Source organism: Schistocerca cancellata, chromosome 2, assembly GCF_023864275.1.
Source record: "Schistocerca cancellata isolate TAMUIC-IGC-003103 chromosome 2, iqSchCanc2.1, whole genome shotgun sequence".
Classification (NCBI taxonomy): domain Eukaryota; kingdom Metazoa; phylum Arthropoda; class Insecta; order Orthoptera; family Acrididae; genus Schistocerca; species Schistocerca cancellata.
In genome coordinates this window covers 101,080,030-101,101,082 of record NC_064627.1, presented here as the reverse complement: position 1 = coordinate 101,101,082, position 21,053 = coordinate 101,080,030, and the positions used below count along the sequence as shown (strand labels likewise).

Genomic DNA, 21,053 nt, shown 5'->3' with positions numbered 1-21,053 from the left:
CACAACATGCGTTTTCCACTTGCTCCTTGACCGTTTGATGCTTTCCTGTATCTCTCAGTAATTCCCAACTTGTATTTATGCATTGCTCGCTGGATAACTGAAGTCCTTGAATGGCTTCACATTATAAGTCCTTGGCTAACTTCCATAAGTGAAAAATGGCCATACACGTATGTTTGCATAATTTTATTTTTAGACATATCGAAGGGCTAAAGAATAGGTCGAGGACAGTAGGTATTTTCTTTGGTTTAACAAAATCATTTGATTGCGAGGACGATGCAGTTCTTTCGCTTAAGTTGAAACATAATGGGATAAAAAAAGAAAAGAAAAAGCAAACTCAGTGATGGTTCACATTATATGTAGAAAGCAAGAAGAAGAAGACTGTCCTCCGCTGTTAACAGACAGGATAATCTGATTGGGGTGATGTAAGCTGTGTAATCGAACGTTATAAAGGAGCATCCACAGCTTCTCAGTCTCCTGGATAATGTTGTAAATATCAGCAGTACAAATCAAATCTGTGTAATCTTTTCGGTATGAATTTCTTTTAAAAACATTCCGCAACTGGCTCAGCTTCATGTATCTATTTCTTTCTGGAACGTCTCCTGTCTGCACGGAAAACAGAATGTGATCTTCCATAATCTGCACCGAGCGAGGTGGCGCAGTGGTTAGACACTGGACTCGCATTCGGAAGGACGACGGTTCAATCCCGCGTCCGGCCATCCTGATTTAGGTTTTCCGTGATTTCCCTAAATCACTCCAGGCAAATGCCGGGATGGTTCCTCTGAAAGGGCACGGCCGACTTCCTTCCCTAATCCGATGAGACCGATGACCACGCTGTCTGGTCTCCTTCCCCAAACCAACCAACCAACCTTAATCTGCATGTAAGATTAATTATACCTGATTCAAAACTATAATACCTTCACTTAATATTATCATTATTGCGTGTCCTAACCTGATTTTAAATGTTTTTAGAGCTCTGTAATCGTCAGCAACGGGAGAAGTTGAGAGTCGCTAATATGCTGATGCTATTGATCGCCTGCCGTTGCTGCAGCCTTGAATGCATATTGCATGGTCAATAAAAGAACCTGCATTTATTATCGATTAACTTTATGAAGTCTGTTGAAGAGTCACGCAAATACTGGCGCTGAAATACTGATATTTCTTCCCACAGTCAGGCATCAACCTGCTAGCAATGAACCAACAATTACTGACTCCTGTCTCTGCTCCCATCATTAAAACAATTTCGCTGTCTCTTCTCGCCAGCCAATTAAAGCAAGTAACACTCAAGATTTCACTTAAGAGAAAGAGGAGCTATAAATGTAAGGCGGTGGGGCCTTCTGTAGGTTTCTATTCTAGGTCCTTTGCTCCTCTTAGTATACCACTAAACACGACGATGATTCAGAAGATTTTTCTCTTTCTAGATGAGATATGGAACTGTGTAATTTAAGTGATCTAGCTAGTATGGTATGAAACTTCCTGGCAGATCAAAACTGTGTGCCGGACCGAGACTCGAACTCGGGACCTTTGCCTTTCGCGGGCAAGTGCTCTACCAACTGAGCTACCCAAGTACGACTCACGCCCCGTCCTCACAGCTTTACTTCCGCCAGTACCTCGCCTAGAGCACTTGCCCGCGAAAGGCAAAGGTCCCCAGTTGAGTCTCGGTCCGGCACACAATTTTGATCTGCCAGGAAGTTTCATATCAGCACACACTCCGCTGCAGAGTGATAATCTCATTCTAGCTAGTATGGTAGTTGGACACATCAACAAGTGATTTTCAGAGGACAGATTAACGCAGTGCACATATTTTCTGACACGGAACTTTTGCCCAACAGAGAGGCTTATATACAGGGTGTTACAAAAAGGTACGGCCAAACTTTCAGGAAACATTCATAACACACAAAGAAAGAAAATATGTTATGTGGACATGTGGACATTAGTGAAGACTAGACGTTAAACGATATGCATCTGGACAACACTTCCTCAAGCAATACACAGAAAGGCGTGCATTATTCAGCAGGTTTCAGCGTATGCTTTCATCGGAACTGAAAGAACTGAGTCATCAGATCAATAATGACAGGTTTCCTTGTGGCCCTCCATTTCCATTCTGTACAGGAGTCCCTCTCAGTAGTTGAGAACATTTCTCTGTAATGTGTTCCTTTGTCATGTAGTTTCTAAAAATTTATCTCGTGTTTTATTAAGCCTTTATTTTTTTCTGTTTGTAAATTTTCTAATAAGCCTTCTATAAACTAGATATTTATTCGCTCCATGACCAAGTAGCTTTGGTTCGCTAGTCCCTGGGAATCTGATACATAAGTAAATAAAGTCAATAAAGAAAGTTTTGAAACCTTCATGCAATTTTTATCTTCCTTTGTATTTTTCTGTTCATATAGTCACTGCCTTCAATTGCTCAGAATGTGCTGCCTTGTTCTATGATGTCATTAGTAATTTGTGCTAAGAGTATTTTCTTTTTCTATTTGAACAAGTGGATTTCTTAAAAAGAATTGCCTTTTCGTCTGTGCTCTGTACAGCGTTCATTTTTTAAGTTACTGAACTTGTTACTCACTGTGACGTATCTACCTGTTCTTACATAAATAGTCATAATCTGCATTTATATGTTCCTACTTGAAAGTGTGTGTGTGTGGTTTTTTTTATCTCATCCATGTTCTATTTCTATTCTTCTGGCCGCTCGTTATTGTCAAACAAGTCATCGGGTAATTCTAGTAACTTACGACATCTGTTAGTTCTGGTGACATATCCGTAATTTCCCACTGAAGATTCATCCTTTTTCTTTCACGTATATTTTAAAATTCACATCAATATGTAGTGAAATTTGTTACAATTTATCCGCTTCGTAGCTCCTCGTAGACTGTCTTCCACCTCCTCATAAGAGTTTGAGCTCTTTCGATCGTAAATTATAATGGATGTCATGAAACATATTTTGTTTGTTCGTAAAACGATTTTTTCTGTTTTTTATAAGATCCCTTCAAAATCTTTAATAATTTTTGTATGTTTTTACAATAAAAGCAAGCCTGAATACCTTCCCGACGCTGTTCTGGTGTAGTAAAATGTATGTTATGATTTCAGTTATAATTTGTAATAATTTGTTCGAACTGGAATCCACAGTCCATACAAAGTTATCAAGTGAAGTGATTATTCTTTTATTTGGCTATAATAATTGGACAACATGGCTGATTTCGGCCACTACTGCCATCTTCAAACGCCCACTGTGTGCAGATGACTCATACATAAGCTCTAAATGTCAAAATTAATTTGTTATTGCACGCAGATATCTTAGCTGTCCGCACATATTTTGAAGATGGTTTCACAGTAAACTGTGCATTCCCGAGCTCAAAAACTTATTTGCAAGGATTACATAGCTTTTAGATAACATGTACGGGTACTCACAACGAATGTGACCTTCAGAGGCTAGCATCTTTTTTCGTATAGCACGAAATATTCATTAAACACATTAGTATCACTATGTTTCGTGTTTTTTTATCACAGTCACGTACGCACAGAGTTAAAAGTTGGTCACGACTTTCACTTGTACATTGAATATCCTAATTTTACATTTAATTAGGTATTATACGTTCTGATATCAAACAAAGATGCTACAAATCAAAGATGTATGTTGCATGCATTAAGAATCAGGGTTGGGCTTAAAGAGATAACAATCGATGTGTTGTTGGTAACAGCAAATATATGATGGAATGAGCATCAGAAACTAATTAATGTATTTGACTAGCGTTAGGGTAATATTAGTAAAATTTTTTGACACAAGCTATAAAAAATACACCATTGTAGAATGTTTCTAACCAAAATCGTTTTGTGTATTTAAAAACATACAGGAAGTTTATTTTTGCACAAAATAATAATTCTCACACTTAATGCATGTTATATACAAATTTTAATAGAAGAAAGGGCCTTTCGTTTATTATACAATTCGAGCTTGAATTTTTCGTCTCGTTTCGTCTCCTTTCCAAAAATGAAATGTTGAAATGTTTTTACTTTAGTGCACTATGGTTCAAAAGATTCAACCACTGATTGACAGCTGGCTTTGTAAATTCAATGTAGCCATCAGATGATGAATAAAACATTCGAAACTGGTAATGACAAAAAACAAAGAAATGTGGCAGGAAACGTTTCACAAAGTTGGTGGATGGTAGTTGTTTTCATAATATATCCTATAACTGATAACTTACAATACCCAAGAAAATTATACCGAAAAAAAGTCGCGCTGGACAATAAATATGCACAAGATGAAAATAAATGTAATTTGGCAATCAAAATAAGAGTTACATGAGTTTTCCAGGGAATATGGCTTGTATTAAACATTTGAGAGCCGAAGAACCGCGAAATTTTGGGACTTTTTTCTGTTTTTCGTCTATAACTCGAAAATGATAACAATCTACAGAAAATTACCAAAACATCTGAAAGAGCATAAAATTTCACGTAGAATGACTTACATAAAAGTTAAAATAATTTTAGCCATTTAGCTACAATCTATCGTCAAAGATCGGCAGTTTTTACCAACTTGTCGGAAATACAAGTTTGTCTCATGTTACAACGCCTGTAATTCAGAAACAGCTACTCCAAACGAAAATTAACAGTTATGAAAGTGAAAGAGTATCCAATTCTGCGCAGAAAGAGCTCCTAAATTTTGAAATTCACTCATTCCTTTGCAAAGATACATATAGAAACGTGAAAGCATTCGTAGCGCTAAATTTCCGGTAAGACTTTTTCGTGTAGTCAAATTATTTTCGAACACGAAATCATCCTCATTCGTCCAAATGTTCAAATTAAGCAACACTGGTGTGGAGAACTTCAGTAGTAGTTTGATTCTCGTGATCAATTTCTTCACGGAACGTCCATCATACGGTCTAATAGTGGAATGTTTGGAGGAGAGGGGGATGAAGACATCAACTGCCAAGGTGCTTATGAAAACGAGAAAATAAAGCATGAAAAATATCCTAGAGAAATACTGTGAGGAATAGCAGTTCCTGAGAAAGAACCGAGTAGGGCCCCTACGAGTCATGAAGTGTACCGTAAAGATGAATTGTGAATTGTGAACCAGTCCCTATCACTCCTGATACAATATTCCATCGGATCCCTTTCCATGTGAAGTCTTCACAACAGCTCGAGTCATACTTCATCTTTCCGTTTGCCTCTTTTTGATGACGACGGAATAATTCGAAAGACGAGAAAATCAAGCCTCTTTAAACTGTTAAATGCAGTCAGAGTTAAAACAACAAGTGGAATACCGACGAAATGGTTTCCTTTATCTTGAAAAGTACGTGAACTACACAAGAACGCTCTGAGTGAAATTGTACCATAGCGTTTGATAGATACTCTGAGGAGAAAACTGAGCAAAGCATAAAATCTGCTGAATATGCCCGAAGAGCGCGCGCTTCATGATCCGCTTCTGTTTTGTTAACCGACTCAGTGTCACCAACTACGTAAAAAGAATGTTTCTTAATAAACAAACTTAATAAGAAACGTTTTCTCTCAGTGTTGACAGAAAAAATTATGTGGTCGATGGTATCATCTCAAGCAGATCATTGAGGACACAGACACCTCAATTGTTGGCTCAGCCACAGAAAAGTCGAGACAGCGAGAAAACGTCTTCACTTTGGGGAAGGCACTGATTCGTTGGTCCTGCTGATTGACGATATAGCCGATAGTAATGAGTAGGAAGAATCCGTCACCAGTGTCTTCTATATGGAACTTGGAATAGGCAACAGAGACACACTCACTTAGAACCTCAACAATTCTAAGCTCTCCGAAATATGTATTATTTCTTCACACGTTCTGTGGCTGTGGCACGGCCTCTACATGTTTTCGACAGGGCAAAACCAAATTTATAAACACATTTCAATAGAGGGCGAACCTCCAACAAGTTGCCTCAGATTATGTGGATCCAAAGCTCATAAGGTCACCGAAGCAGGAATGAAGTCCATTGGGTGTTTGTACAAGGGTGGCAGCTCCAAACCATTGAAAGAAATTCATCTGCAGCTGTTCCAGAGAGGTTTATCGAAAAAGAATCAGTTTGGAATGTTTGTCTTCCAGCGAAGCTGCCGCTCGCCGGCATTCTCTCGTGGTCTATTTGCAGGTTCAGATCTAAAGAAATATTCGAAATGGAAATGACGGGCCCCGTTGCAGCCACCCAACCACCAGTGCCCCAGGAACTGCTCAATACAATATCTGAACATGCAAGAAGGAATGTCAAGTACCTATGTGATCAAAAGTATCCGTACAACCCCAAAAACATGCGTTTTTTATATTAGGTGCATTGTGCTGCCACCTACTGCCAGGTACTCCATATCAGCGACCTCAGTAGTCATTAGAAATCGTGAGAGAGCAAAATGGGGTGTTCCGCGGAACTCATAGACTTCGATCGTGATCTGGTGATTGGGTGTCACTTGTGTCATACATCTGTACGCCAGATTTCCACACTCCTAAACATCTCTATGTCCACAGTTTCCGACGTGATAGTGAAGTGGAAACGTGAAGGGACACATAGAGCGCAAAAGCGTACAGACCGACCTCGACTGTTGACTGACAGAGACCGCCGACAGTTGAAGAGGGTCGTAATGTGTATTAGGCAGACATCTATCCAGACCATCACACAGGAATTCCAAACTGCATCACAATCCACTGAAAGTACAATGACAGTTAGGCGGGAGGTGAGAAAACTTGGATTTCAAGGTCGAGCGGCTGTTCATAAGCCATACATCACGCCGGTAAATGCCAAACGACGCCTCGCTTGGTGTAAGGAGCGTAAACATTGGACGACTGAACAGTGGAAAAACGTTGTGTGGAGTGACGAATCACGGTACACAATGTGGCGATCAAATGGCCGGGTGTGGGTATTGCGAATGTCCGATGAACGTCATCTGCCAGCTTGTGTAGTGCCAACAGTAAAATTCGGAGGCGTTAGTGTTATGATGTGGTCGTGTTTTTCATGGAGGAAGCTTGCACCCCTTGTTGTTTTGCGTGGCACTATCACAGCATAGGCCTACACAGATGTTTTAAGCACCTTCTTGCTTCCCACCGTTGAACAGCAATTCGGGGATGGCGATTGCATCTTTCAACACTGTCGAGCACCTGTTCATAAAGCAAGGCCTGTGGCGGAGTGGTTAGACGACAATAAAATTCCTATAATGTTCTGGCCTGCACAGAGTCCTGACCTGAATCCTATAGAACATCTTTGAGATGTTTTTGAACGCCTTCTTCGTGTCAGGCCTCACCGATCGACATCGATATCTCTCCTCAGTGCAGCACTTCGTGAAGCATGGGCTGCCATTCCCCAGGAAACCTTCCAGCCTGCGAGAGTGGAAGCTGTCGTGAAGGCTAAGGGTTTCAGCATTACCGATGGAGGGCGCCACGAACTTGTAAGTCATTTTCAGGCAGGTGTCCGGACACTTTTGATCACATAGTGTAGATTGTTCCTGCAGGAAAGGGTGTATAAAGTGCTTGGCTTTAAGCAGCGATTCCAAGGGAGTTTCATGCCTTAACTCACTAGCAGAAGAGGACATTTCGTTGATTCGATGCAAGTCGATGATGCGATTGCCTTCATCGGAGAGGAAGTCGATTTATATGTCATGACAAAAAACGAAGAACTGGACGACTACGCATCCTCCTTTGGACCATCTTCCCCAAAACACAGAAAACATAAAAAATAAGTTTTAAATGAATGTCAGTACAGCACAATATTTAATTAAAGAATGTTTCTGAAAAATATCTCTGGTCAATTGTAATTTTTAATTAAAATGTTTTTCCATTAATAAAATCTATCGTTTGATATGGTGTTTTCCATTTTTGAACTCGCTTTTACAAACTTGGACTGGCATGGTAATTAATTGATACTAATACATAGAACTAGGTAGACAGGTAGCTACCTAGCTTAACTCTCCTTAAACTAAATATCTGGACGAATGTGTAAGATTTGGTGTTCGATAGTAATTTGACTTCACACAAAAGTTTTAGCAGGAGGTTAAGGCTAAGAATTCTTTCCCGTGTTTACTTGTCTCTTCGTAAGGAGTTGGTGAATTTCAAAATTCTGGAACTCTTGTTACGCAAGCTTTGATGCTGTACGAACTTTCATGCACGACATTTTTCATTTCTCAGTTACAGAAGCTGGAACATGAGCATTACCCACGTTTCCCGGAAATTGATAAAAATTTTCCGATGTTTGATGGTCGATTGTGGCTAAACGGTTAAACCGGTTTTAACTTTTAAATAGGTCATTTTAAGCAAAATAATATGCTCTTCCATTCACGTGTTTTGGTAATTTTGCCTAGGCTGTATAGCTTTCAAGCTATAAGTGAAAAACTGGAAAAAGTCCCAATATTTCGTGGGTTTTCGGCCTTCAAAAGTTTAGCACAAGCCAGAAACAGTCACAAACTCATTTAACTCTTACTTGGGCTGCCTAAAGTCGATTAAAATTATTTGTTTATTGTGCATATTTATTGGCCAGGAAAAGTCTAATTTGCCTTCTCTACTTGGAACTCTCACAACGCCATGTGACAAAACAACTTTAATATCTGCGCTGCCTTAAATTATCCAGAGAATCTAATGGGAACTTAAATGTGAATCCAGCGAAATTTATGATTTTTACAGTGGGCGTAGAATTTGTTTTTTCCTTCCAGATTCCGGACTTTAGTTATAGCCCAAGCATGAAACGAGATGTTAGTAAACGTTTAGATTAAATTAGCTTCCCCACTATGGCAATAGTTTAATATCTAATCTCTCCTGTAACGGGACCGCACTACGCATGACAGTGAGGTCATTGCGTTGTTCTTATCTAAAGTTGAAGTAGATTTGCTGAAGTGGTCTTCTCGAAGTTCTACAAGCTCAGACAACTCCGAGATGAAATAGAAGATTGTTTGCATACCATATGAATTCGCCTAAAAACCCACTGACAACTATTCGCTTTCAGGAAGGACAGAAACAACTGCTTCTCTGCTATAACTGTAGGAATCGGACATCGAAGGTGAAACACTTTAATAGCAGCAAAAGAGATCCCGCACTCGGTTAATTATATGGTTAATTCGTTCATTGCTATTCTTGTCGAAATTAGTTCGCATATGAACTGTTTAGTTTTGCTACAGGGGAACGGTGCGCTCACACGTTCCTTTCGATTTAAATTCCCAGCTCAAGAACTAGTATTAGTCTGTGTGTATTATTTGTTGTTATCCGTCACTGTGGTAGAAGGATAATATCTCTGATTACTAATCAAAACTTTCTTGCTCCTTGTTTTGATACCACAAATGGTATCAATTATACGATTCTCAGATGACATTGCTACCTTCAGTGAAAGAGAGGAAGAATTGCAGGACCTGTTGAAGGCAATGAACAGTCTAAAGAGAACAGAGTGTGAAATGAGTGTAAACCAAAGAAAGACGAAAGTAATGAAGAGGAGCACAAATGAGATTAACAGTAAACTTAACACCAAAGCTGTGCACCACGAAGTGGAAGTAGTGAAGAAATTATGCTATCTTGCACGCAAAATGACACAATACGGACGAAGCGTAGAGGATATAAGACGCAGACTAGTGCTGGCAGAGAGGGAATTCCACGCTACAAGAAGTGGGCTAGTATCAAATATAGGCTTTAATCTGAGGAAGAAATTTCTGAGAATGCACCTTCGGAGCACAGCGTTGCATGAAATTGATTAAAGAATTGTAGGAAAACCAGAAAACAAGAGAAGCAAAACGTCTGAGATTTGGTACTTAGAAGGTTTTTGAAAATTAGGTGGTTGGTAAAATAAGAAATGAGGAGCTTGTCACTAGAAACATCGAGAAAAGGAACACGTGGAAAACACTTTCAAGAAGAAGGGAGAGAGTACTAGATGCTAAGTCATCAGGGAATATCTCCCATGACACTACAAACAGATGTAGAGCATAACAACTATAGGGGAAGACAGGACAGAGACTGGGATACACTGACGTGACAGAAGTCATGGGATACCTCCTAATATGGTATCGCACCCCCTTTTGCCTGTCCGCAGCTCGTGATCTAGTGGCGCCGGCATCTCAGCGTGTTTGGTCAGAGGGCTGGTTGCCCTGTGTAGTAAGAAACTGAGTAAGGAATCAACGGTCAACTTGAACGGATGTCATGTAACATCCATTCAGACCAAACGTGACGAACAACACCGAAACAAAGCGAAAAAAAAAAACAGCTAAGTGGCAACCGTTGCTGCCCCTGGATCATGGGGTCCCGGGTTCGACTCCGGGATTTTGTCCTCCCCGGGGGACAGGGTGTTTGTGTTGTCCTCATAATTTCATCATCATTCGGGAAAATGACGAGACTGGAGTCTGCAAAGACTGGAAATTTATACGGGCGCTGATAACCACGCAGTTGAGCGCCCCACAGACCGAAATCGTCGCATTATCATTTTGCCCGCCCTAGAGCAGCAGTTCGACGTGGCACGGACTCAGCAAGTCGTTCGGACACCCCTGCAGAAATATTGAGGCATGTTCCGTCTACAGCCATCCTTCATTGCGGAAGTGTTGCTGTAAGATGTTTGTATACGAGCTAATCTCTCGATTGCGTCCTATAAATGTTCGAGGGGATTCATGTCGGGCGATGTGGGTGCAAAATCATGCGCTCGAACTGTGCATAATGTTCTCCAAACCAGTTGTGGACGATTGCAGCGGTGACAAGCTTGGAAATATGGAGTCCATGAATGGCTGCAAATTGTCTGCTAGTAGTCGAATATAACCATTTTCAGTGACTGATCGACTCAGGTGGACCAGATGACCCAGTACATTTCATGTAAACACAGCAGACACCATTATGGATCCATAACGTGCCTGCACAGCGCCTTGTTGACAACTTTCGTGGCTTCTTAGAGGTCTTCGTCCCACTCAAACCATACCATCAGCTCTTACCATGAGAAATCTGGACTCATCTGACCAGGGTCCAACCGATATTATTACGAGACCAGGAGAGTCGCTGCAGGCGATTTCGTGCTGTTAGCTGCTGCCATAACCCATTAACACCAGATTTCGCCGCACTGTTCTAACGGATACATTCGTCGTATGTCCCACATTGATTTCATGGTTATTTCACGCGGTGTCTGTAAGCACTGACAACTTTACGTAAACACTGCTGCTTTCGGTTGTTAACTGAGGACCGTCGATCACTGCTTTGGCCGTGGTGAGAGATAATGTCTGAAAATTGGTATTCTCGCCACATTCTTGACGCTATAGATCTCGAAATATTAAATTCTCTAACGATTTCGGAAACGGAATGTCCCATGCGTCTAGCTCAAGCTAGCATTCTGCGTTGAATGTCTGTTAATGCCCGCAGTGCAGCCATAACCCGGTCGGAAACCTTTTCACATGGAACACCTGATTACAAACGACAGCTCTGCCAATGCAGTGACTTTTTATACCTTGTGTACGCGATACTGCTGCCATCTGTATATGTGCATCATATCGGCGTCCCATGACTTTTGACACCTCGGTCTATAGCCACTAAATGACTTGGTAAGTTAGTGCCAGAACTACTCTTTGATGGAAGAGTTTGCAGAGGAGAGAAAACCGTGGGGAGCCACTTAGAACGAGTCAGGAGACTGATGACATTTAGTGGAACATCGCTGTCGTTGAAAGACTGTATTCTATCTATAAAAAAAACGAACAAACTTCACTTCTTCTTAAGGTTCGTTTTTCGAGTACCATTGAAAATGTCTGTCGTGGAATTCTCAATGACGTTCAGTGGAAAATGAGAGGAGAAGGTATCGACCACAATCTTGGAGCAATAACGATGCTAAGTCACGTCCTAAAACCTAGATCAGGACAGTGTGAGAGTATTTGAATCTTACTACTCGTACACGACAAAAACCATTAGTAGCTGCTCCGCGTAGTTCGGTAGTCGTAATTTTTGCTGTGTCGAAAAATGCATCACTAGGTGTATGATACACATACCTGCCCGTGTCGGAGGAGTTCGATATTCTCTCCGTCAGTGGAGACCAGCGCGCCGACGATGCCAGACGCGATGACCAGTGTGGAGCGCTCGTGCTTCACCTCCACTGCCTTCCCTTTGGCGGTGGTGTTGCCCACGAGTATTGCCTTGGCAAACAGCTCGAAGCCAGTTAGCGCCAGGGACACCTAGACGGTGGCGAAAATTTCAGATAAGAATTTTTGGCCCTGGTATATCATATCTATATACACTAGTGTTCATTAAATGAGCAAGCATTTCTTGAAAATTGTATTGGACGGCTTACTGAACGAGATATGATCATATCGCAAGAAAGTTATCACACAACAGCGTCCGAAATGTGCAGTTATAAAAGACTTCGAAGTGAAAAATGTGTAAGAAAATTAATAAAACAGTGAAAATCTTTTCCACTACAACAAAGGAGGTAATCAACATAGGGATAGCTACAGGTGGTACACTACTTGGCACTTGAATGCTCTTTGCGATTTCATTAAAGAGCTTTATTGGCAGTCGATTCCATCTTCAAGGTAGAGCCATGCAGGGATCTGGAATAGACTTTGTGGCAACTGTTGTGCTACATTTCGCCTTCCCAGTCCATTTCAGAACTAGCTCAGTACTGCCTGATAAAAGAAAGAAAACGCCAGAACGGGAAGAGGAAACGAAATGAAACGTCACAGGTTGAGACGGTATGCGATGTAATTTCAGTGATTAAAGTATCAAGTTTACAAAAAAATTTGTCAGTATGAGCCCGCTTATCACTACGACGTTACACTCCCTCTGTCATGGATGCATGCACTGATCTCGTTTGGAAGAGTATCGTAAAACTGTTATAACTTCTCAAGAGCCAACTTTCCGATACAGAGCGATGTGGTGCAGTGGTTAGCATACTGGAGTCGCATTCGGGAGGACAACGATTCGAACCAGCGTCCGGCCGTCCTGATTTAGGTTTTTCGTTATTTCCCTAAATCGCTTCAGGTAAATAAACGCTGGGATGGATACTGTGAAAGAGCATAGCCGACTTCCTTACCCGTCCTACCACAATCCAATGGCACAGATGACCTCACTGTCTGGCCACCTGCCCCGAAAAAACCAGTCAAACCAACTAACTTAATCCATGTAACTGGCCCTTGATTTCCTGGATACTGACACTAAGCTTTATTGGAGACAGATCTAGGGCTCTGGCAGACCGCAAGACTACCTCAAAATCATGCCAACAGTTCACTGACTCACGTTCTACGTGTGAACAAGCACTGTTCTGTAGAAAAAGGGCACCACTACAGCATGAGATGTAACACATGGGAACGCAGTATGTTCGTGACGTACCATTGCAGCCGTTAGAGTTCCTTCAGTCACTGCAGCTGTGACAGGAAGTCTTACTCTACAGTGACGCTAGCAGTATCACCGCTGTCACTCCCCAGAACGCTGGAATAATGGGACCTCTCCTCGTTGGCTATGGTTGAAAGTATCCGAAGCATCTACGAGCATAAGAAAAATCCAGTCTCATGATTGGGAGAAGAGTTTGTGGCGAGGAGCGCCGTCATCACTGCTTGGGGAGTTTCGCAGCGATCTGCCAAGCAAATGGTCGAGGATCGGTTACGGGAAGCATCAAATCTCGTATAATGTCTTAGTTATTGCCAATTAAAGTCGACATCATCGTGAAGAGGCAACAAAAATTGTCGCGAGTGTGTTGACAATCGTGATTATTAAATCGGACGTGATTGCGACGATCGAGAATCATTGCTTACATTGAAGTGCGGTTGGACACTCTTAGACTAATGTGCTGTGTGGTATCAGTGACTCTAAATTGTTGTGATACTGTGCTGCGGCAGGGCCTGGAGATGGTAATTACAGTTGGCATACCTAAAATTTACTTGAGGTATTCATTGCTGATGTCAAAGTCCTTACTATCCTACGATATTCTTCCCCGGGAACTGTTCCTGCGATCAGTACAGAACGAAATGTACCTCATTTACCCATATTTGCTCGACATTACGATCTTCACTTAACGGTACTACGATATCTCAACGAGGCGAAGTGTCCACGATCTGATGTTACCATTTGCTGCGAAGGGGGCATCACGTGCAGAAGACACCAGGTAGGGTAGGATAACTCTCTAGATACTCTTGGCGAGGCGTGATGGATCTGTTCGTCTTCAAACGCAACACTTACGAGTGCGGTTGGTTTATTATAACTAGATGCCGGCGCATTACTCAACAATCTAATCAGAGAGTGTACTAGCTTGTCTAAATCTTTCTTAATTCGTTTTTTGGCTATTCACGCTGTCTCCCAAATCATTTATGCAGGATGTAACACAACTGTACGGATCAAATTGCAGGACACATTCCTCACACGTAGACAAAGAAATTATGTTATGTGAACATAGGTCTGGAAACTCTTTGTCTCCTTGTTACAACTAATTTTCTCCAACTCATTAATCATGGGAAACACGCAAAAAAAGAATGTTAAAGTCAAGGGGAGCATGCACTATTGGTGACATCGGGTTACGTTGTGCACAGCCAGTTTTTTGTTTTACGTGTCCCTACGGCCATGCTACGTAAATCATTGCTTGTTAACAGGTAACATCAACTGTTCCAGCGATCAGTACGGCCGTTGCAAGCACACAATTTACTACGTAGAGTTTATCGGACTTGGCTCGTGCAATGACACTGAACACAAATACCGAGATGGCAGATGCCCATTTGATGTATGGATTAATTGACGAAAATGGCGCTCGCGCTCAATTTTTGTACCGGGAGAGATTTTCAGGACGAAGGCGCCCCGACAGAAAAAAGATTGAATCCATTGATCGCTGTCCTGGGGAACATGGGCCATTTAAGTATGATATTCGCGGTCGGAAGGGGTCTAGAAGGACGAGGATATCGCAACCGGAAGCGGACATTCTGCATGCTGAATGAGATTTTCACTTTGCAGCGGAGTGTGCGCTGATATGAAACTTCCTGGTAGATTAAAACTGTGTGCCCGACCGAGAATCGAACTCGGGAACTTTGCCTTTCGCTGGCAAGTGCTCTATCATCTGAGCTACCGAAGCATGACTCACGCCCGGTACTCACAGCTTTACTTCTGCCAGTATCTCGTCTCCTACCTTCCAAACTTTACAGACGCTCTCCTGCGAACCTTGCAGAACTAGCACTCCTGAAGAAAGGATACTGCGGAGACATGGCTTAGCCACAGCCTCTGGGATGTTTCCAGAATGAGATTTTCACTCTGCAGCGGAGTGTGCGCTGATATGAACATCTGACATCCCCCTGGCTGTGGCTAAGCCATGTGTCCTCAGTTTCCTTTCTTTCCGGAGTGCTAGTTCTGCAAGGTTCGCAGGAGAGCTTCTGTAAAGTTTGGAAGGTAGGAGACGAGGTACTGGCTGAAGTAAAGCTGTGAGGACCGGGCGTGAGTCATGCTTGGCTAGCTCAGACGGCTTTTCACGGTAATCCATACGGATTACAATTTTCTAACGTTGTCTTCAAGATGCAATTCAGTTTCATAACCCATATATATATATATATATATATATATATATATATATATATATATATATATATATATATATATATATATAAAAGTGGCATTGAAGCTCGCCGAAGAAGGCGCATGAAGGAGAGCGAATGGAAGGGCTAGAAGGGGAGATGGGAGCGCCCCCCTCCCCCAAAAAAAGATGGTAGAGCACTTGCGCGCGAAAGGCAAAGGTCCCGAGTTCGAGTCTCGGTCGGGCACACAGTTTTAATCTTCCAGGAAGTTTCATTCCGCATGCTGTTTACGACGACCATAGTGTCGTTACAAGGCATCTAGCTACAACACTGAAGGTTGACCACATGACTGTCTGGCGAGTATTACAGAGGACCAGCTGCATCCATACCACTTAAACTACCTGCAGCTGATTTTCCTGCACGGGTACTCTTCTGCGAATGGTTTATTCAACAAAGTATCAACTAAAATTTTAGTGCAACGGTGCTGACAAATGAGGCGCCGTTTCAACGTGATCAGATGGTAAATTTTCATAATCGGCATGTATGGGCACACGTCAATCCTCACGCAGCTGTTGAAGCAAGTCATCAACAAAGATTTTCTAGTGTTTGGGCCGGCATTGTTGGTGAATGGCAGCGCTTCACTTTCTTCCATCCAGGTTCAACAGACAAAGTTATCATAATTTCATAGAGAATGTTGTACCTGATCTGTTGGCAGATGTACCCCTAGCTGTGCGACAAATATGTACTTCATGCACGATGGAGAACCTCCTCATTTTGGTGTTAGTGTCCGTCGGCTTCTAAATAACAGATTCGGCGATGGATGAATAGGTAGAGATGGACCAGTTGCCTGTCCTCCACGCTCTCCATATCTAAACCCACCGGACTTCTATTTTTAGGGGCATTTGAAAGCTAGACTGTATGGGACCAGAGTAGAAGATGCTTAGTCTTCGTGCCCGTATTATGGAAGACTGCGAAACCATGCGCAATACCCAGAGATTTATCACCGCATCCGAGATTCACTACGACGTCGGGTTGATGCATGTATCAATGCCCATGGAGAATATATTGAACGTTCTACGACAAATAGTTTGTTGCATTGGCTCAGGACGCATCTTGTGACACAAAAGTCCAAACCCACCTACTCCAGCAAAAGAATACATTAAAATCCTCCAAGTCATTAAACCTACGATGACTGGATCACGGAGATCGCAATTACGGAAATATTATATCATCTTCTACATTTCCGAAACAGCCGAATTTCGTGCACTATGCCCACTCCTCAAACAAGAGCAAGTGCTGTTCAACAGCGACGAACCGTATCCGGTCAAACCATTGAAAATAGTATTCAATGAGCTGCTCCTAAACACGTCGACGCAGCTGATTCACGAATGCCTCACTGCGCTTGCTAATCCAGTTATAGGGGTTGCACAAATATCAGAACCTGCAGAAGATGCTACCGGTAAACGCCCAACGCTTTCTTCATGATCGACCTAGAGAGCTCAGACGCGGGTAAACGCATTTGCAATTTGTTTACTCTGCTTCTCCTTTGCCTTTTCGGAATTAGCGCACATAATTGAGTGGATTCGGTTTATCTGCACTGTACCGCACTGCGTCGTAGAGTCCCGAGTGAAATGTTTGTACATTAAAGACACTGAACGCTTATCCACAGGATAAGAGGTCTGTACATGAAAAAAGTGTCATGATGATTTCTCCATTGGCAAAAGATTCCGGACTAGTCCCCCATTTTGATCTCCGGGAATTGCCAAGGGGGAGTTGACCATGAAGAAAAGATTGAATAATCAACGAAAGGGTAACGTTCTACGAGTCGGGGCGTGGAATGTCAGAAGTATGAAGCTGGTAGAAGAGCTACTGTGAACAGTTCGATGAAGAGTTGTTCTCATTAGAATCGACAGCATACCAAAACTGATACCAATAATTCAGGTATACACTGATGAGCCAGAACATTATGATCACGTTCAATCACATCTCAGGTGTCTTCGATTGGTTTCAGATCAGGCGATTTTGGGGGCCAGCCATCAACTGGAACTCGCTACTGTATTCCTCGAACCACCTCATCACACCCCTGGTCTTGTGACGTGGTGCATTATCGTGTTGAAAAATGCCACTGTCGTCGGGAAACATTATCGTCATAAAGGGGTGTACGTGATCTGCAACCTGTGAACGACACCGCTTGACAGTCATGGTTAACGTTAAGAGTGCAATGGGAATTTCACTATTAAATGCAGAAGAAAGAGCGGATAGGTGGCAAGATTACATTGAGGGCCTCTATGAGGGAAAAGACTACCCGATGACGTGATAAAAGAAGAAACATGAGTCGATAGGGAAGAAAGATGGGATCTAGTATTAGAATTTAGAAGAGCTTTGCATTACTTAAAATGCAATAAGGCAGAAGGAATAGATAATATTCCACCGGAATTTCTGAAATCGTTGGGAGAAGTGGATTGCTCTCGTTGGTGTGTAGGATGTATGAGACTAGCGATACACCGTCAGACTTTCGGAAAAAGATCATCCACACTGTGACCAATATTGCAAGAGCCGACATGTGGTAAACTATTGCACAATCAGCTTAACAGCTCAAGGATCCAAGTTGCTGACAATAGTAATATTCAGAAGAATGGAAAAGAAAATTGAGAATGTGTTAGATGACGAGCAATCTAGTTTTAAGGAAAGGAAAGGCATCAAAAAGGCACTCTGACGTTGCGGTTGATAGTAGAAGCAAGACTGAAGAAAAATATAGAAACTTTCATAGAATTTGTCGACCTGGAAAAAATTCCCGAGGTTGTAAAATGGTGCAAGATGTTCGGAATCCTGAGAAAAATCGGGGTAACCTATAGGTCAAGATGGGTAATACACAATATGTACAGGAACCAAGAGAGAACAATGAGACTAAGAACGGAGTGCGCGAGTTAAAAAAGGGTGTAAGACAGGGATTTGTCTTCCTTTCGCACGTGCTGTTCAATCTATACATCGAAGAAGCAATGACGGAAATAAAAGAAAGGTTAAAAAGTGGGACTGAAATTCAAAGTGAAAGGATATCGGTGATGCCATTCGCTGATGACATTGCTATCCTCAGTGAAAATGAAAAAGAATTACAGGACCTGCTAAATGGAATGAACAGTCTAATGAGTACAGAATACAGACTGAGAGTAAACCGAAGAAAATCGAAAGTAATGAGAAGTAGCAGAAATGAGAACAGCGAGAGACTTAACATCAGAATTGGAAAACACGAAGAAGATGAAGTTAAGGAATTCTGATACCTAGGCAGCAAAATAGCACATTATGTGCGAAGCAGGTAGGTCACCAAAAGCATGACAGCACTGGTAAAAAGGGCATTCATGGCCAAGTTTACTAGTATCAAGCACAGGTGTTAATTTGAGGAAGAAATTTTTGAGAATATGCATTTGGAGCACAGCATTGCATGGCAGTGAGATTTGGACTATGGGAAAACCGGGACAGAAGAGAATCGAAGCATTTGTTATGTGGTGCTACAGACGAATGTTGAAACTTAGGGGAACTGAGAAGGTGAGGTATGAGGAGGTTCTCGCTGAATCGGCGATGAAAGAAATATATGGAAAACACTGACAAGTGGAATGAACAGGATGATAGAAAAACTGTTAAATCAACAGGGAATAGCCTCCATCGTAATCGAAGGAGCTATAGAGGGTAAAAACCGCAGAGGAAAACATGGGCTGGGATACATCCAGCAAATAATTGAGGACATGGGCTGCAAGTGCTACTCTGAGATGGAAAAGGTTGGCACCAGAGAGGAATTCGTGGCGGGCCACATCAAACTATTCAGAAGATTGACGACCAAAATGAAAAGAAAAATTATTTTACATTACGCCTCCCCACACCATGAACACCTGGACCTCCAAAACGGTCGTGTTGGACAACGCTCCTGGGTGCGTCGCGTACCCTCATATGGCGGAGGAGGGAACACATAATGCACGGAACTTTTCATTTATTTTTTGTGTGCAACAGATTTTGGTCGACCTTCATGAAAGCCCATCTCTAATGATTATTCTGTATACGGGACGTTGAACTCGAATTTTCTTTCCATCCTTCACGAGAGTCATCGTTCTCGTAAGCACGGCCACGAAGAAATTCTGTAGCCAGACTGTAAACAGTTTTTTTTTTTCTGAACGTGATTGATTTCCAGAAGTTGAACGACACATTTCGAGGGATTATGGTTGATTCAGGTTTTCATAAAAATCGCAAAAATTCATCCAAATAAAAACTTTACGTGAAATTTCCGTTTTTCATAATACTGTTTCTTCCAAAGTTCACTGTAAACAAATTATTCGGCCTATTCCTAAAAATGACAAAAGACAATTTTAAAAGAATCGTAATGTCGAATATTAACAGTGTCGTGTAGTGTCGCTTGTAAAAGCTTAAAGAGAGATTCTCCTAAGTCCGCGTCGTGTTAACGTACCGTACAGCTTATACCAAACGTTGGATCGACAGTGAAGCATTGCAGCGGACGTGGACGTTGCTGCGGGCTGGGATCTGGCTCTGTATAGACTTCGTTTCGCCAGACACCACAAACACCTCAAGCTGCAGTGCGCATGTCGCTGGATCGCAGTGTGACAAAATGCAGCGTTATCCGACGAGTCCCGCTTCAGAGCTGAAAGGTGTGCTTACAAGTGTCACACTCTAACATGGTAACCAGAAACATGCACTACGCCACAGACGTGGGCCTTTGGGAGTATACTCTGTTCATCATAAGAATAGACCTGGCATAAACATTACACCACGTATTCTTCCGCGTTTGATTCAGTCTCAGTGGATTTCGATTCGTGTGGAGCGGAAGTCAAGTTCAGTTCAGTGCAATAAAGTACAATCGTAAGTATACGTTTTATGCTGTGTTACATTTAAATAAACTGAGGGATGATGCGGGACAACAGCTTTAGCGACACGTTAAACTTGGACAACACTGGCCAGCCAGCTGGTCCATATAACCTGCAATGATGTGAGCAGTTGCAGTTAAGACGTAAAAAGAGACGGGCAAAGAGGCGATATAGATTCGAATGTCATTTAATTTTTAAGGAGAATGAAATAATATTCGGCAAAACTCCAGTACTACCGCACGCTTCTTATGTGACCAGACGGAAAGCATAAAATGCTCTCGTTCTCACCGAACATAGTATTCTAATTGCAAACAAGAGTGATGAAAATTCCTGACTTAAACAAAGGGTAATTTTTTTGAGCGAGCTGTGTGTGATGAAAAAGCGTTCTGCTGGGATTTCCCCGTATTGTTGAATACTCAAGCCCCTGGAGATATTAAGTACAGTCAGTAATCTAGTAATCTCTTAGCTCCTTCCTTATCGGAATCCGAGAAAAACATTTCAGTTCTGAAACGGTCATCCGCTACGTTGGTAACGAGTCGATCAACAACAGAATCCACGAAACCAGCCAGGCACCGCAATTTCTCCTCTTCCTTCATGACGTGCCGTTCTATATCCCGCCAGCGTTCGGCAGCGGCATGTGAAAAAGTTCCATGTGTTATTCCAGTACGTCGGCAGTTTAACAGTCTTACTATTTCTCGGGCCAAATACGTTAACTTCGCTCCACATCATTTCTGTTGGGTTCATTTTGTAATCGTACAGTGGC

General features: G+C 42.1%; 1 protein-coding gene across 1 annotated transcript in view; it reads right to left on the bottom strand.

The window, feature by feature from the left end:
* The window catches only part of LOC126161363 (uncharacterized), a 249,699-nt gene that overhangs the window by 121,999 nt on the left and 106,647 nt on the right, over positions 1-21,053 (bottom strand). Inside the window, exon 7 of the mRNA XM_049917133.1 lies at positions 11,928-12,110. Within this exon, the coding sequence (XP_049773090.1) occupies positions 11,928-12,110 (183 nt within the window). The remainder of the gene's footprint in view (positions 1-11,927; positions 12,111-21,053) is intronic.